This window comes from Chelon labrosus, assembly GCF_963514085.1.
Source record: "Chelon labrosus genome assembly, chromosome: 1".
NCBI lineage: Eukaryota > Metazoa > Chordata > Actinopteri > Mugiliformes > Mugilidae > Chelon > Chelon labrosus.
The window spans coordinates 12,116,726-12,135,634 of NC_140337.1; the positions used below are offsets into that span (position 1 = coordinate 12,116,726).

The window sequence follows — 18,909 nt, forward strand, 5'->3', positions numbered from 1 at the left end:
CACAAGAGTGCAGAGGGGAAACAAGTGGTTGATAAAACCAAAAAAAAAAGCCAGAAGGAGCAAGGCAGAAACAAAGAGGAGATCTGTTTCAAAGGACCGGAAGGAAAAAGAGGCACCAGATGGTGACTTGAATTTTCAGGTGAAGAGGCCTCTTACCTTCGCTGGTCACTGTCCGACCACTCATCTCTTCATACCGACACTGCCCGTCCCCTCTATGTGATCCATGCGGCTCCTCACCTGCAGCACCTTCATGTTCTTGGATTCTTTCCAGGTGCGGCCCAGTCGGGAGCGCTTGTAAAGAGGACATGTTGGCGCTGCGGTACGTTCTAGTGGGTACGACCCTCGGTGGAGGGTGGCAGTGCTCTCCTAGACACTTCAAACAGTTTTCATAATTGACAGCTTTTTTGTCTCGCTGCGTGTCTTGTAATGATACAGCTGGTGCCAAACTGAGCTCCTTCCCAAAAGCCGGGCTCATGGACTCATACAGGTTCAATCTGTGTGTCTTTGCCTCAGGCTGCCTATCGGCGCTTGGAAAGCCAAGCAGATCAGCTAAGAGACTGGTTAATTTCTCCCTTCCTTTTTTTGGCAGTGCCGATTCCTCCCGCGTCTTCGCCGTCTCCGCCGTCTCCGCCTTCGTGCCAGGAGCGGCCGGGCAGGAGTTCTCCAAAATGTTCTTCCCTGCTGTAACGTATTCACCGGCGGTGGGTCTGCATGGTGATTTGTCAACACTTTGATCTGCCGGATTGAAAATATGATGTTCTGGAGGCAAAAAAAAACTTTGATTTCTGTCCCAAATCGAATCAGGAAGCTGTGGCTGCTACATCAATGGCTTTTCCCCCAACATGCGTCAAATCTGTTTGTGCATGCAGGAGAAGACACATGCAGGGTGCATACAAGATTTAAGATGACTACTCTTACCTGGTATGGCAGGTATCAGGGAAGAACTTGAAGAGGTGTGTGGTGTTCGCTGTGAAATAGCAAAATATAAATCAGAAAGCAAAAATCTGCTACTGCAATATGATGTAACTGAAAGGAAAAGCCTGGAAGTGATCTTTATTTCTTTAAATGCAGTTAAATCCTGTGTCTTTAATATTACCAGACATCAACAGTGCTGTGTTTTTCTTGCACATTTATCACACCCCCCTCTGAGAAGACCAGTCCTGTTTAGGTGACATGCCATCTGTGTGACCACAATTATAGTTGTTAGATTTTGACGTTTTCTTTTGAAGTGGCCCCTTAGCTGTGAACCAATAAACACTACAGAGGTGGCTTTTGTTGCTCTGTGCTCAAGGCCGAGGGTGATAAATGCCCTCCCACAGCCTGATCCATCGGCCTCTGACCGATAAAGTTTAATTTAGCTCAGTGTGGACGGACTGAAGGGAAGTCTAGAGACGTGCTATTTTATCCACAGCTAATCAAATGCAGTTTGCCATCCTTAAATAAATGCCCTCCCAGCAGGTGGAGCTCTGGGTTTGGAGTGAAGACATGCGAGTTGTATCTCGAGCCTTAGCAATTCTTCCACTACAAACGCAAAAACACATCTGAAAATGTTTCTATTTCTATGGAAAAACATCATGAATCACTATTACAGCCAAACTAAAAGGCAGCAACTGATTTATCCTTACAATTCCCGTAGTTGCCACAACAGAAGGACGGATTCTGAAAACAGATTTTAGTAGCTTTTTTTGAGCAAAAATGCTCTCAGCTTCCAGCTTTGGAGCAATTTATGATGAACATTTTAACCGATTCCTGCCACAGTATGGATGCAATGATAAGGGGAATAATTGCGAGCGTCAATCAATCAAACTCTGAAAAGAAATCCACAACTGCTCTGCATCAAGAGAACGCTCACTCACTTGAACAGCTATCAGCCAAGGAGGTGAAAGGGGAACTACTGTTTTTTACAACCTGGACCTTATTTCTGGCATAAAATACGATCGTTTACTCACCCATATAACTTTTGTGTAATTTGTAGTCAATCGGGAGATAATAAGATCTGCGTATCCACATAGTGGGAGTGACTGGGGCACTGAAACGCAGCCTCTAAATAACGCATTATCTGCCGCAAAACTCGTTCATTTCACTAATATTTTGTTATCGTACGCTAGTGCTATTCCCCGTTGAGTCCAGAGTTACCTGTTATCATCATCTGGGGTCTGTAGCTTGACCTACAAACCCCGGATGTCTTCTGACCTGGATGATGTCATCTCTGAGCGCCGCGTGCACCTGCTACAGCCGGCTTGTTTACCTGTAATTTGCAACTGCTATGGTTCGTCCACAACCTCAGAATTGGAAAAATATTCAGCCATGTTGCAAAAAAACTAGCAGTAGCAAATTACAGGTAAACAAGACGATAACAAAATATTGTTTCGCGGCAGATAATGCGTTATTTAAAGGCTACGTTTCGGTACCCCAGTCACTCCCACTATATGGATATACGCTGATCTAAATATCTCCCGAATGACTGCAAATTACACAGAAGTTATATTGGTGAGTAAACGATCGTATTTTATGCCAGAAATAAGGTCCAGGTTGTAAAAAACAGTAGTTCCCCTTTCACAAAGCCTTTTTGTCCTAACCGTCTTCAGTAATCTGAGGTAGATGTGTAAAAAGGTGAGAGGACTGCAGGTCAGTCACAGCTCACAAGGTCTAAATCTGCTTTACTCAATGACAACTTGTTGCGACAGATGGGCCGTGGGACTGCTCGTTGTTCTGACACTAAAACACCACCGTCAGCCAGCACGACACCACAAAGGTCTTATTGACAGCCAGCTACGGAGCAGATGATACGGTGATGATAAGGCCTGCGCACACAAGCTGCTATGGCATGACGGTGAGTTACACAACGGAGCGTGTTCACGGGACCGTTTGAGCGGGAATGATGACAGGGAGTTAGACGGACGACGAGAATAGAATTACGCTTGTTTAACCCAGAAGGCCAACATTAAAAAATAAAAACAGACTGGTGTGCTCCCACTTACCTTAAATCCACCACACACTGAGCAGATAATCACAAGGGTTTTGGAGACGGCTGTGAGTGAGCTGCAGATGTGAAGGGAGTCACTAGAGGGCGCCACCTTGGTTTTCTTACTCTCCACTGACGGGCCTTGAGAGTGTTCACCAACTGACTGTCTTTCAGTAGCGTCTGAGTGACCCTCAGAGGTGGCGACACTGTTCCTATGCCCTTCTGCTGGCTCTATTGTGAGGCTGGAAGTTTTGGGAGTGTCTTTAGCTGAGGTGGAGGGTTCACTGTCCCTGGCACCGCCACCTGTTTCTTGTAGCACACTCTTGGGAGTGTCATAGAGATACCTAAGCGACGTTGGCACCTGGTACTCGTGTCCAGAAACAGTGGGGCAAGTGCAAGGGCTCAGGTCTTGAGCCAAGTGGGGAGGCAAGCTGAAAACGGACCCAAAGTCCTCTCCGGGGGCGATATCCAGGCTGCCTGTGTAGGAGGAAAAACTACCGGAGTATGAGGAATGGCTGCCGGTGGCTATGCCGCTGTCAGACGAACTCTGACGGCCGATTTCCTGAAGCTGCCGCGGGAGCTTAGCCGCGGGGCGGTTTCCCGCGCCCTGGCCGGGGGAAAGCTTCTCGACGATGTGCAGAGCCACTTTTGCACCCACGTGGCTAACGTTCTCAGGCGGGTTGGAGGCAGGTTCAGTCCAGATGGCCAGCCGGCTGCCGATGCTGCAGTCCGACTGGCTGGTGTCCGACGCGTCAGAAGACCCGGATATGCTGCGGTCGTCTCCCCCAGCGGACGGGCAGTACGTGGATGAGACTGCCAAGAAGAGCAGGACATTTTTTATTTATTTTTTTTAATCTTCCATGAATCTAATCAACAAAAACCTAGCTTTTGGCAATAAAGAATATTAAAGTATCATCAGATCATTACACTTTTCTCCCTGGTATTCACCACATAATAAGAACAATAAGACACCTCAGTGACTAATGTCACATTTGCAAGTTAAATCCATAGCACAGGGTTATTAACAACCAAAATGTTTCTTATCGTTTCCGGAGGGGACGTAGCCTGGGTGTTTTGGGATAATGAAACCTTCAGATCAGAATGATTTGTAGCTCCCATTTTGAATGAGAGCACATTAGAGTGATATTTTGTACCTAAGCTGCTCCCATGAGAGAGCATGCTGAGTCGCTTCTCCAGCTCCTGGGTCTCATGGTTCAGCTTCTCCTCTGAACTCGTCTGGCTGGTACTGGGGTCTGCAAGAGAACATCTGACACATTACTTCACGTACAAGGGCTTGTAATAAATAGTAACCCAAAAAAAATCATTATCATCATCATAATGCAAATTAAGTGGCAGGTGTAATGAGTCTTTCTATTGCCGCTGAGCATTCGGTGCCACTTCCACACATGCACAGCTGCGAAAACGTGTCCAGCTACTCCAGAGGACCGAGAAGGGACACTTTAAACCACACAGGCCTCCTTCATCTTCCCCATGTCATCGAGCACGAAAACCATCAGCCACAAAGTGTAAGTGAAACAGCGAACGCCTTGACGGACGTGAAGTGTGCTAGCATTTGATCCGAGAGCGCAACAGGCCGCTGGACGGGCGGAGAAAAGGGTCACACGGGGGAACACCTTGAAGCATTTGTGCAGCACTACAGGGTTTATTAATAGCGTTGCCACGTGGCTCTGTTGGTACGCGCTCCGCTGCTGGTGGCTAAAGATTCTTGGTGCTCCGCAAGGATCTAATGTACCTTGGACCACCAAGGTCAGCCCTCAACGGCGGGTTTTATTTATTTATTTCATCTAACCAATCCTGCGGCGGTAATGTAGTTAATGTAGCAGAACTGGTTCAGGTTGCTCCCTACATGTGGAGCGTTGACCTCCAATATGCCGCAGACACACTGGGGCACACCATAGCTGCAGGGCATCTTATTTTCCTTAGTGTCATTGACTTGGTTTGTTACATCATCGCCTAACACAGGTATATTCGTAGGCATTTGCATTTTATTTATGTAATATTTTAATCCAGTTTCTCTAGAGTATGTACAACATCTATAAATTCCTCCACTGTTTTTCTTTTTTTTTTTTAATCATGGTGTAGAGTCTAAAGCCCTTTGAGACGAATGGAACATTTGAGTCTAGCTCCAGCTGTTGTGTAATGCTCTACACATCATATAAACTTCACGAGGATCCCATTCCTTGCAGAGAAACAAAACAATCCATCTTAAGAGCATCAAGGTTCACTTTCACATTGCAGGGCACTAAGTTGCTTATCAGCCACTTAAAGCACAGCCTCTCTCCAAAAGGTTTCATCCCCGTTCACATCTCCAGTCTGGAGAGTTTCCAGCTGTTACTGGATCATTAGGCACCCGGTAATCCTCAAAAAAAGAAGATGCCCACTCAGGTGAGTATTGAGTTGGTAACAAACCCTCGTCATGTTAGGTTCAGGTGGGCGTACCTGTAAAACCTAAACTCCCCACCAGTCACTTCTCAGATGAGTGACGTAACGTCTTCAAGAATATTCCAGATGCATTTATTTTAGCTTTGTTCTTATATATACACCTTGGTGACTGAGGATCTTCAAAGGTTTAAGAACATTTATTTCACTGCACATTGCTTCCTGCTTCAATCTAATGTCGACATATTACATTATTCTACTTTGAAGTTACTCCAGAAGTTTCAATACCTGATTTAAATGTATTGTAAAATATGTTTATCTGCTGCTTTAATATCCTTATCGCCAAATAGTCAAAATATTGTGGTACGCTCCCGTACCTTTTAGATTCACCACTAATAAGGCGACCGTGCCATTTTTTATCTTGCTGCAAAAGGTTGCAAGTCAGTTGAAATCACAACTCCTGATTTCGGTTTCGGAGCACATCCAGGCAGAAGTATGTCTCGAGCCATGTTTGCGTGACTGACAGGCATGCCAGCCTATCCGAGTCAGCGATGTATTTTTGGCTTTCACATCCCGGCCGAGTTCCACTCAGGCTTCCCCACCTTCGGCCACGTCGGGATTTTATGGCTCCAGGAGCTGGCAAAGATGGAGGCGAGCCGTAAACAGGCTGCAGAAATGTCCTCACTACATTTTTCTCGCGTCTGAGGTTATGACATAAGGAATCAGAATTAAAATGATGAATATGGATAGTGAAAGTCAATTATTGAACTCAGAAGTTTGCATAACATATAAAAAATAACCTTTGTTTTAACTTTATGAATCCTGACAGCTGGTAACTAACAGGTTAAGGTTACTAATTGTCAGCTCCACTGTCTTTATGCACGTTATTCACCGTGTTGACGGATTAAAATCGTAGGGAATAAAGTCTATATGCTGGAGGCTATACAGAAAGCAGGGAAATTAAATGCGGAGAGAACGGCAATTAATCAAAACAGCAGCAAACAGAGAGGAGGAATGATTTAGTCAGGAGCTGGGCAGGGCAAGGACTGTGTGGTGAAACACAACTAAGAACGAGAGACATAATTAAGAGGTGTATGGAGGAATAAGACGGAGTGAAAAATTAGAAAAAGGGGGGAGGGGAGTGTTGGTCGGTGGGTGACCGAGTGTGACGAGGAGAGAGGCAGCATCGGAATCCTGTGGATGATGTTACATACATGCCCGGAGTGATTAGGAGGCTTTGGCTGCTCTGCTTGTGTGAACTATGACTTTGACCCCTCGCTCTCCCTCTAACATCCTCCCTGCTATTTATTCTACTACGCGCCACAATAATAGGAATGTGAGCTCAACCTGTGATTGGGCGGCAAGATGTGTGAAAACCAGAATATCCCAGAGCCCCTACAGCTGCCCACTCTACATTTCCTGTTAAGTTGCATACTGGGTGAGAAATTTTTTTTTTAATGCCAGTGTGGAACTTCAGAGGTGTTGAAGCGTACGGGAGGAGAGCAGATAATGTTTATCGCTTTAGTAATGTCAGAATTTAGCATCCAAATGTGTTTAACAGAAATAGGAGAAATCAAGTTATTTTAACTTTCAGAGAGAGCAGATAAAAGACAGACAAAACCATTATTTATTCTAAATATTCTATGTCTACATTATATCTTTATAATACACGTGTTAGCATATCAACTCGCCAGTGCAACATTTTTATAGGAATGTGTTTTCTTCCATGTTAAAGTTCGTAAATCTGCATTTCAGTCATTTTTTTGGCCACTTGGGGGCAGCAGAAACAAGATGTAAACACAAAACTGACATATTATCACCTTATATAAGTTGCTATGGCTAACATGTTCGCAAACTGCTAGCGATCATTAAAAGTTGTGTGACTATACTTGCGGCTCTGTCTTTTGTCTTCACCAACTCCTTTCTGTGTTTTTAGCTGCTAAAGGCTCATCTTTGTCCAACAGCTGTGGCTTCGATAGCGGCTTTATATGTAACGGTTGGCAAGCTAGGCCAATTAACCAAAACTAAAAAACAAAACAACAAGCTCAAAGGTGCTAAAAGGTGCTGATTCGGTACCTGTTACATTACACAGGCATTTGACAGTAGCAGCTTTATACTTGAACCTTGGACATTTTGAAAGTTGAGGTACGGTTTTCTTTTAATTCAAAAAGAACTGAATGTAATATTTTATAATCTGGTTTTCTAAACTATCCCAAAAGCGTTCAAAGTGTCCAGAACCCAAAGTTGCTCCAAGCATCTTACACGGCAGCTTTATTATATAAATTCAGACTACGTAGCTTTCTATTTTTTCTCCACACTGCCATCTAAAAAAAAATCCCGCTCTGTCTGACCAGCAGTCCAGACCCTAGAGATGATCTGTTTCCCGTCACGAAAGACAAAGCTAAGCAGCAAACCTTCACATGGGGAGAAGCTAGAACTAGAAATGTTTGGCATTTTGCTCGTAAAATCAGTAGTTATTAAGCAATTATCATATAATTGTTGGGGATGAATTCTCTTTTAAATCAGTTTCACCACTTGAATTACAATATACTATAGTGATATTACTTTACAAGATATGCACTGGAAAGGATATTTAGCATAGAAGCAGAATGACAGGAGAACAGTAGCTCAACAGCCTTATTGACTTCAAAGCCCATTACACTGATCTGCATCGCTGACAAATGTAAATCTTGCCATACAACCACGCTGTAATAATTGTATAAAAATAAAAAATCCCTAATGGCTATTTGGAACTGGGCCCACCCTCCAGTTCCACCCTCAACTATACGTAGACTACTATTGAATTTGTTGCCATAATCAGAGTCAGTACAATAGTTAACCTCTTACTGATGTTTAAGGTGACCTGATGCTTTATCTTTCATCACAGTACACTTATGTCAAGGGTTTGACTTAAATTATAAATTGCTCCAGAAGATTATTCAATTACATAAAAGAAAAACATCTGTCAGTCATAATTTAGTGAGATCAAAGCATATCGTTCTACAAAGGAATCCTGTGGCTCAGATAAATCCCTGCAATCAAGTGTTTCATACGGTTATAATGGTAAATGTTGCCTCCAGTGTTCACACAACACAGCATATTCTCACTATCCAAATTGGCACAGTTTCTTTAATAAAATCAAAGATGACTTTCAAGTCTTTTCCAGTTAAGCAACACACAACAGTTCCAGTACCGACCTGGCAAAACGGGCCGCAGTCCAAAAGGGCCTCTGGTGGGGGAGATGCCTCTGACGATGCAGTCGAACAGAAAGCTGATCTGCTCGCTCTCCACAGATGTGAGCAGAAAAACACCGGCCCCTGTAGAAAATAGACTTCATTAGTGTGACACTATTTTGTTTTAGCACTAAAATACCAGGCCAAGTATTCCGCATACTATCAACTACTCGACTTTTATTTTACAGTTACATGGTAGAGCTTAAAATGAACAGTTACTTCCATTATTGATACCTAATTATTTGTTTAGTTTGTTGTTTATTTTATATAAATGTCTATAAGTAGTAAAAATTGCGAGAATTTTTTAGCGCTTTGAGCTAAATGCTAACAGGCCAACGTCTCAACATGTAGATGCTTAGCAGGTACACTGTCCACCATCTTAGTTTAGCATGTTATCAAAACTAAGTCATAAATTCCATGGTCCCGGGAGGAGACTTTAACTGGAACATATATATATATATCCTGATCCCAAAATCCAACATGGCTGCCGTGCATATCAACAGTAGCAAAAGACAGTAATATAGTGTTAACTTCTGCCTATTTATGACTTACTGAATCAGTTGTAGACACAGTGGTGTCCAACTTTTACCTCTAGACATGTTTCTAGTCTGTAGAAGTCCTAACTTGTCTTCAACTGGTAATGCTAACAATGGCTAACCTTGGCTAACAAGGGCTAGCAACAACACCCCGTTTTTTTCAACCTGCTGTCCTGAAACGCAGTCAAACAAGCATGTTTTCTTCTCTTTTAACTAAATAAGCCAATCACAACATTTTACACAACATCTACACACGCTACCGAGGTTCAAAGCTTTGTATGAATCATGGCTGCTTTTATATTTCACATCTAGTCATTAAAATCCTCTTCATGGCTCCCAGTTTGTTTGTCATGAACTTATACTGTCATTAAGGAGGATATAATGATGTAGAGGTCAGAGGTCCTACTCTTTAAAGGTCTCTTGACCTTTCTCTGACAATACGTTACAAGGTGTCAACAATGAAGGGTCGTGGTGTCACACTGTCCCAAAGACCACCCATATTCAAGGCTGGCCTCAATCACATTCCCAACACTCTGTGACCCCACTCATTCACTGAGTGTGGTCAAAGGTCAGCAGCAAAGTCTGCTCAAGTGTCTGCACCAGCTGAAACTGAAGATGTATTGCTTCATTCAGTAACTGCTAAGGATCTGATTAAGGAGTGTCTCACCCTGAAAGCCCCGTAACTACTTACCCTCGTCCTCTCAGGCTGAATTTAATCACCTCAAACGTTCGGAATCACACATGCACATCCACACGTGTCGTGCTTTTGATAGCAACAGGTGCACCGCCAAAAGCCAGAGTGCAGAAGAACACACAAAGCATAACAAAGAACAGGTGGCGGAGCTGGTTTATTTTGTGCCATTCCGTGTAGGAACAAAAACAAGTCAAGTGGACCCTTCTGGTCCGTGCTCCAAGAAGTGATAAAACACAGCATCCATACAAAGTAACAGGATTTATTAAAATCTGGTTTGGTAAGTGGGAAGTGTAAATTAGCTCTCCTTCACAGGCACAGAGAGCCAAGGCTGACATTTTTATTTTTACTGCAGCAGACTCATCCAAGAAGACAAACATTAAAAGGGTTTGTTTTTTAGGCAAACTGCATAATTCTTTCTGGATTATCACCTTCACTCATCACAGTCATTGAAAGAAGGGAAGGTCTCCAGCATTCAGATTTTTCTTTAATTGCAAAATTACTAATCTTTGAAGAGTTTAGCTATCACCAGGAATAAAAACTGAAGCATCCTTTGACCGTCTATGGAGGAACATTAGTTCGTTTATGACCACTTGGCACATGGAAAGAAGTCGTAGCCAACATATAGGACTGACGAGTTGTTATCAAAGTTGTTGTCTTGGTCAACATCCAGCAGATGCAGAGCAACATTATAGATCGCTTAGGACACCGACACTTTCTCAGAAAAATGTCTATCTCTTCAGCTAAATACGCTACTATGTTAGCGAGTTGCTAATTGCGTCTTTCTGCTGTTTGGTGTGCCGAGGGATTCCTCAAACAAATCAGCTAGCGTCTGCAGCAACACAGATGAGAGCCAAGAGACTCAACCATGATAGCACAGTAGAGCTTAAAGACAATACTCTGCAAAAATATAACATATGTATGATTCGTTCAGGAAAAAAAATGTATATACAGTTTACATAGTATATATAAAAATATTTTAAATCAAATTGTTGACATTATTTGTGAAATTATAGTGGTAATAATAGTAACACATCAACTACTGATCATTTTCATTTGACATTGACATGTTGACTATTATAACTATAAAACTAACCAGTTCTTGAGGTTGTAAAATGTGAGCATTAATAGTGAAACATTTTTACTTTGTATATTACTCAAATTTATCTTATCTAATTTTACTGTCTTACTACTCATGCATTCATTCATGCGCTACTACTGTATAACATGTTAATCTCCCTCCCCTCCCTTCCTCCCCCATATTCTTGTGAGTGTCTCTGGCCTGGCGCTGTGTCTTTCTGATCTGCAGAGCTCCATACTACTCATCCGTGGTTGTGGTCTCATCAACCCGCCCAGCATCTTTCATGTCCTGCAGTTATCCACTTCTACCTGAATGCATCATTCTCCAACCCGCCTATAACAGTTTAATGCCCCTAAGGTTAGATTCATTATCAATCTCTCATGTAACATCATCAGCTAGTATGTCTTGTACTTGTATCATGATTAGATTCTACATGCAAGCTTTAGTCATATGTATGATTATCTTGATCCTCCTGCTCCTCTCTTCTCTCTCTTGTACTGTATTGTAATTGGCACTATATAAATAAAATACAGTTGAATTGAATTGAAATGTTTAATTGCTTTTATGTTACTTTGGTTGGTAGGCATGATTTTAGTTCTTACTTCTGTCCTTGTGTTGAACTTGTCTGTTAATAAAGTATCTACTCATTTTGTTTTTCAGCTTTGTGTTGATTAGTATAATTTTCCATCATTTCATGTACGTATAGACACACATGACCTAAAATTCTCAACAGAGCCCTCAGACATTTTGGCCACATAGCTCACATTTGCTACTGAAAAACGACAGAGGAACACCTATCAACCGGGACATGAACAAAAGGCAAATGCTGATGACAGTTTGACAGCTACTCAAACCAATGGTGAGAAATCCAACACATTTACTTCTCCCTTTGCTGTGTAGAAACTGTTCAGAGAGATAATAGGACTGTAGGACACTGCACACAAACACTGAGATGTGTACTGCATCAGTACTTCTTGCGCAGTCAAGTGATATATGACCTCCTTCATATTATGTCAGATGTTCTGTGAAGGTTTAATCAGCCAAAAACAATTATTTAAAAAAATCACTCCCGTGTTTTTATTTCTCAGATGTTTACTCCTTCCAGTTGGTTTCATTCCATTCTATTCCAAAACTGTGGTTTACCTTAATCACTTGGACACACTAAAACTGACCTTTAGAATAACTCATGTTTCTTAAGAACTACTTGAGATGCGTGACGCATTGTGCTGTTTTTATTGGACACACCAGAAGGGATTCTACAAAGACTGATTCATTTCCTCCGGCTGCTTTCTTGTTGTCGCGAACCAGATGTTTTTTTTTCTGCTGCTTTATTCTCCAAGTCAAAAAAGACAAAACACGACAAGCAAACAGGAATGATTGAAAACCAGTGTTCTGTCGTTAACAGCATATGGTTCACATTAAGCAAATCAAATCATCTGCAACAGCCAGCTATTTCAAGTAATATTTGGACTCATTTGTTCTTGCATGGACTTCATTAATGGAGCAATATTTTCGAAAATGAAACACAGAACATGTTTCCTAAGATCTACTTCATTGACTAAAAATAAGTGGTGTAGTGTTTCTGTAGTCGTAGAAGTTGAGGCTTTTTCAATAGGAGTCAGTGAACCATGTCCCTCTGATTTTCGCGTTGGGATGCCTTGAACGCAGTCAAGTAATAATAATCGGGGCGAGAATATAGAGATGGTCTAAATACATGATATGTTCAAGTCACTTTTTCTTTTTCTTAGGGAAATTCGAGATAGGTGTGTCTTACCAGCATCTTTGTGCCACACTACTCATACTCATTACCACAGTGTTAGGAACACACGTTTGTGTAGGGTGTAATCTACATGAACATTACACAGAAATACTTAGAATTACTTCCAGACTTAACTCCAAGATGTGCACTGACATCATAGATTAATACACACCGATCAGCCACAACATTATGACCGGTGACAGGTGAAGTAAATAACATTGACCATCTTGTGACGATTCAGTGTTCTGCTGGGAAACGCTTGGACCCGTTACATGTACCACCTAGACCAGATCAGACACCCCCACCCTACAGCAATGACACTCCTTGATGGCAGCAGCCATCCCCAGCAGGATGCAGTCTGACATCGACGCACACACAAAAACGTTTTAGGAACAACTCAAAAAAACATGAAAAACAGCACAAGGTGTTGACCTGGCCTCCAAATTCACTAGATCCCGAACTGAACAAGTATCTGTGGGATGATCCACAGAGGCCCCTCCCCTCAACCCATAGGACCCAAAGGCCCCTACTAACAATATTCTGTTGCCAGACACCACAGGACACCCTCAGAAGGTCCATGTCCATTCTCTGATGAGTAAGAACTATTTTGGAGGCGCAACAATATTGGAACAGTGGTCATAATGTTACGCCTGATTGGTGCAGCAAAACACTCTGAATATGACTAAAACGGCTGCCATGTGACTATGGTCTACTAGATTATTTTTGGGAAAGTATCTGCGGGTACTGGTGTCTCAGACCTTGGCTGCAGCCTTAAGCTTTACAGATGTGTGAACTATGAGCCACTGAGGTAAGAAGTCATTTTAACTTCACATTTTTTAAAGAGTTAATGCAATCAGGCAGAGGGAAACAAAATCTTCAAAATAAACATGCAGTTATCTTCTGTCTTGGTTGTGATCGTTGCATGCTGCAGCATTAAAATATTACAAAAAAGTGCAGGCTGAGAAATGAATCAGAACTCAAGCAAACACCAATCTGCTGACATGGTGTCCGCATACTTTTGATCATACAGTGTTCCAAGTCCTACTATAGTTAACTGGGGAAATTAGAGCAGGAAATTCAAAACTGATCCCATATAAGCAAACAAAACACTTCCTAGACTATGAATTGAAGACCAGTATTCCAGCACAATAGAACCCAAAAAAAAAACAGCTGCAGAAGAAGAACTGAGTCACAGGCTATTAGCTGCCCAATAAAGGTTACGATCGCAAGCTTTTCAGAGGACAGGCAGAGAAACAAGGCTCTATTGAGAATCCTACAGTCTCTCGTGACGACATCTGCATCCCTGGCAACGTTAAAACAAATTCATAGGCTCTTTTTTTTTTTTTCATTTGTTTTATTAAATTCCATTCAGCGTCTTTCTTTATGTGTCCGCCTCGGGGAGGCCAGATGTACGAGCAGAGAGAGACAAACACATCCAGCGACTGCGCTCAACCCCCTGATCCGAGCGCTGACGCAGGCGTCCTCAATGCCGAGAGATGCCACACATGAATCAGCAACGAATCAAACGCACGGAGGAACGCTCTGAATCAAAAGGAGCTGTGTTTAATGTGCTTAGCATCAAATAACTGATTGGTGCTTTAACAAGCACCAATCATAAAAGGTGCTCCCAGATGTTTAATCCAGAACACAGTTGAGGCTACTGAATCATTTTGTATTGTTAGTTGCTCCATCAATGAGTCACATTCATTTGCTATATCATTCATCAACCTAATAACCAAAATGAATCATCCTTGAGTTATTATTTCACTGCAGTTGATGATCCTTAACTTAAAAACCCTGACAGAACACGGGCAAAATGACCCGTTTTCTCAGGACTGCTGGTCCCAGACATTATATACTGTTCCTGTCATAAGAGAAAAACAGGGTTTAGGTCCTGTCATTTTGCACTAGCCACTTATGCAAAGGTTCCACAGAAAACCTCAATCTTTCAGCTTCTCTTCACTGGCTCCCTTTAAAATCTAGAATCTAACTTAAAATCCTCCTCCTTACATACAAGGCCCTTAAAGGCCTAGCTCCATCGTATCGGAAAGACCTCACTGTACCATATCATCCCAACAGATCACTTCGATCTCAAAGTGCAGGCCTACTTGTGGTTCCTAGAATTTCAAAAAGTAGAATGGGAGGTTTTAAGGTCAGGCTTAAGACTTTCCTTTATGATCAAGCTCATAATTAGGGCTGGACTGAACCATCCCCTTGCTGCAATAGGCCTAGGCTGCTGGGGGACGATGCACTGAGCACATGTCCTCTATTCTTTTCTCATTTGCACTGAGCTCCTATCCTCTAATTTCTTTTCTCTGGCACTGAGCTCCTGTCCTCTAATTTCTTTTCTCTGGCACCGAGCTCCTGTCCTCTAATTTCTTTTCTCTGGCACCGAGCTCCTGTCCTCTAATTTCTTTTCTCTGGCACCGAGCTCCTGTCCTCTAATTTCTTTTCTCTGGCACCGAGCTCCTGCCCTCTAATTTCTTTTCTCTGGCACTGAGCCCCTGTCCTCTAATTTCTTTTCTCTGGCACAGAGCTCCTGTCCTCTAATTTCTTATCTAATTTCTTTTACTTTTATATTTTAATTTCTTCTTTAATTACTAGTCATGCAATTCTGTGCTACTGTATAGCATGTTAACCGCTGTGTGTCCCAGTTATCCACTCCTACCTGAATGAACAATTCTCCAACCAGCCTATGATTCCTGTAATATTCTCAAACTGTAACATCATCAGCTATATGATCAGATTCTACATGTACGCTTTAGTCAGATGTATGCATCTATGACAGATGTATGTTTATCTCATTCCTCCTGCTGTTCTCTCCTCTCTCTTTTCTGCCTCTACCTGGCCAGCCTTAGGAAGATGGGTCCCTCCATATGAGCTAGGTTCTGCTTAAGGTTTCTTCCTGTTAAAAGAGAGTTTTTCCTTGCCACCGTCGCCTTCAGGCTTGCTCTGGGGGTTTCAGGCCAGGTTTCAGACCGGATGTTGTAAAGCGTCTTGAGACAATTTGTCTTGTTCATTATTGCTATACAAATAAAATTGAATTGAACTAAATTGAATAATAAAGACTCCAAATTCCTTTCTAAGTGACTGTGGTGCAGGTTTCCGAGTTCGAAGGAGGGTCTCTTTCACAGACAGCGTAGAATGGAAGCTAAAAGTGAATCACCTCAAATCACAGCCAGCGATTATTTGGTCTGTCTCAGACAGACATGCATAAAAAAAAAAAAACATGGCTCATATCGTGACTTAATGAGCTATCAGCTGCTAATGATGCAGGCCGGTTTTACACGAGAGATTTTACTGCTGTGAGATGATGAATATGTTTAATGTGGCTGCACTGAGACTCTGTTAGTCTCAAAATCAAATTTCAACAGTTTAATTTTCACTGTCAGGCTTAATTTCCATGCTCTCGTATTTCATTGTTTTAACACAGCTATTATTAAGAGGACTTTTTACACAAAGTTTACTAAATGGAGGACATTTAATATGCTTTCTAATCACAAGTGGGCATCGAAACGAGCAATTATCCACAACGCTGAAAAGAACAACCTGAGAAGCTGTAAATATTACTCTAATGGGCAATTAACCTCTAAATGAGCCAGAAAATAAATGACTGTATATATATAACCGGAGCGGCGGTTAAACTTACAGTAACCGCATCTTGTTCCTCCTTCAAACACGAATCCATTTGGTACAGGTCCATATCTGCGCAGGTCCGGAAGGTTCCAGTGGCCGATTATAACGGGAGGGACGTCCCGGGCCAGAGCCAACAAGTTGTTGCACAGATGAAGAGTTGCAGGTCCGCACTCCAACTTGGTCCCTGGTAAAACTCCAACGCTGAATCTGTGAACTGAGGAAACAAGAGGAAGTAGAGGAACAGTGAAGGAAGGGAAACAACAGAAAACCTGGAAACCTTCACACAAAACCCAAGTTAACTAGAAGGACTTTCATGATCTTTCATAGTAATGTTGCACAATACAGGAACAATACGGTCTGCAAGAGAAGAACTCATAACATGTTTTAGCATTCACTATAATGAGATGCAGAGAAAAATATCCTTTAAGTTGTATAAAAGCACTGGTCGATGCAGTATTCTAGCCTGATAATAGAGTGACAGAACCCATTTTTCTTCCACAACGATTACTTCAGCATGGATTCAATTTCATTCACAAATTAAAAAGGAGAAACAGCTGCACCCAGAATGAAATCAGCGAGCCGAGCTCTGAACGCCACAGGCTCAGATCTGGAGCCCAGAGCGATCAATCAGGGCATGTCACAAACATCTGCGCGAACGAAAAGAAACCGACGACTGCGAAGAGGAGAACTGGATGTAAAATTAGAACCATGAGCGCCGAGTCGCCGTCTGTGGAAAAAACGGCGCGCTTAACAAAACCAGGCCAGGTGAGATTGATGTGACGGAGGCGGCGAGGGAGGGGGGGAAACGTCGGCCAGCGGCGTCACATCATCACTCGGGCTGAGGGAGATTCATACGGTGTCGCCGCGAGGCAACAAAAAGCCGAGTGCTCGGTGGCTCTCGGCCCGGAGGCTGGCAGGTGACATTTCTGCCGGCTTGGCTGCGCTCCACTCAGTGGCATTAAGCGTTAGGCCGCGCGCTTTTATCAGCGGATTCAAGCCCGAACAGGCGCACTTACGTCCACGCAGTAAAAGCATACATTTATATTTTCGCACAAACAAATGCCGAACTATCTTTGGCTGCTTTCACACAATCAGGTCCCTCAACACTGTCATCAGTTTCTTTAAAATTCAGCGGCCACCTGCTGAACAGTCCAACGCTATTATTAGCTCCTATTTGTTTTCTAACTCATACAACTTATATAATAGATCCACACAGCTGACTGTACACATGTCAGCGGGTCTCTGTGGGTTGCCGTGCACTTTCTTCTGTGGTGTCAGAATTTCGTAAAGCACAGGGGAATAAACACAAATATCCCACCAATTCTCACTGTACTGCAGACAAACGTAGATGACGACCTTTTTGTTGGATGACCTCTGACCTCTCATATGTAATGTGTCTTTTAAGTGAGTGAACAGTTCTATCAAATCCTGCAGAAGTAGAAAGTAGTAGAAAGTTGGTTTAAATATCATAGAATTTTATTTTAAAACTACTGCAGACCTGGCCAGAGTCAATTCTTATCAAAATTTGAGCTTCGTAACATATCATTTGGATTTCATCACTGGGCCTCTTTCAAGCGCTGCAGAGAAAGAACATCTCTGTGTGCGACTGGACGGTCCCGCAACAAATCAGACCTATTCCGTCGTAAACAAATTCAACTGAACTGCACCCAGATGTCCATCTTCTGTCCATCGCCGCTCAAAATTATAAGACTGACTGTGCAGACGTTTGCCGGAGCGTAATCAACATCCAACAGAGCGACTCCAGACCAACTTCCCCGACACGAAAACGTCTGGGGAAAGCTTTCAGGCTACAGCGGACCCGTTTGTGTGCATCTTCTAAAACCGCTTTTAAAACTGTTGGGTGACAGCATCGTGTTGTCCCCTTGGGTTTAACGCGATGTGAAAGACGTGAAACACTGAAGCTAATTTTTCTGATCATGGATTAGATTCTTCCTACAGAGTTTGGCCGCTGTGCCTCACAGGCTGCTTAATATGCACCGAGTAGACATTAGGTAATTCAAGAATTTGGGCAGCTTTCAAATGCATTTAAAAACCTTTTTATAGGCGATATCTCTGCCGTTCAGGGCAGTTTGTTAAATGTCAGCCTTGGCTTTTCCCTCAGCTTGGCACTGAAAACACTGAAGCCTGCATGCACGGCGCGTAAGCTAATCCGGTTGATGCCTTACATGAAGGGTGGCGAGGTCAAATGTTGTATAATTTTGCAAAATTTAAAGTCACTGGCCTTTCACCAAGAAGAACAACACAAAGAAACCAAAGCCGTCCGTGGATGTGCTCACCCTCTCCGAGGCTGTATCGTAGGCGGGCGTCCCACGCCTGCAGGGCGTCCCTGCTGTCAAAGCCCAGCAGAGCGGCCTGATTCAGGCAGAGGATGGCCAGAGTAAAAGCCACACCCTCATACCACTGTCCAGCTTCCAGGCCGCAGATCTCCTCCAAGGTGACACTCGCCCTCTCCTTGTTGCCCTGGGCTCGGTCTGTTTTGTCTTTGAAAACCAGCAGCACGAGGCAATCTGGAGGAGTCGGACAGAAAAACACTTAAAAACTGCTGGAAACATTATTGATTTTCTGTTTTTTTAGACACAACAGTTCC

The 18,909-nt window shown here is 42.8% G+C and overlaps 1 protein-coding gene across 1 annotated transcript in view; it reads right to left on the reverse strand.

The window, feature by feature from the left end:
• LOC311490093 (protein Dok-7-like) overlaps positions 1–18,909 on the reverse strand; it is a gene marked incomplete at its 5' end in the record, with an annotated part of 37,601 nt that overhangs the window by 17,409 nt on the left and 1,283 nt on the right. The window contains 7 exons of the mRNA XM_084547451.1: positions 157–735; positions 919–967; positions 2,982–3,778; positions 4,120–4,218; positions 8,563–8,682; positions 16,315–16,515; positions 18,599–18,829. Of these exons, the coding sequence (XP_084403577.1) occupies positions 157–735; positions 919–967; positions 2,982–3,778; positions 4,120–4,218; positions 8,563–8,682; positions 16,315–16,515; positions 18,599–18,829 (2,076 nt within the window). The remainder of the gene's footprint in view (positions 1–156; positions 736–918; positions 968–2,981; positions 3,779–4,119; positions 4,219–8,562; positions 8,683–16,314; positions 16,516–18,598; positions 18,830–18,909) is intronic.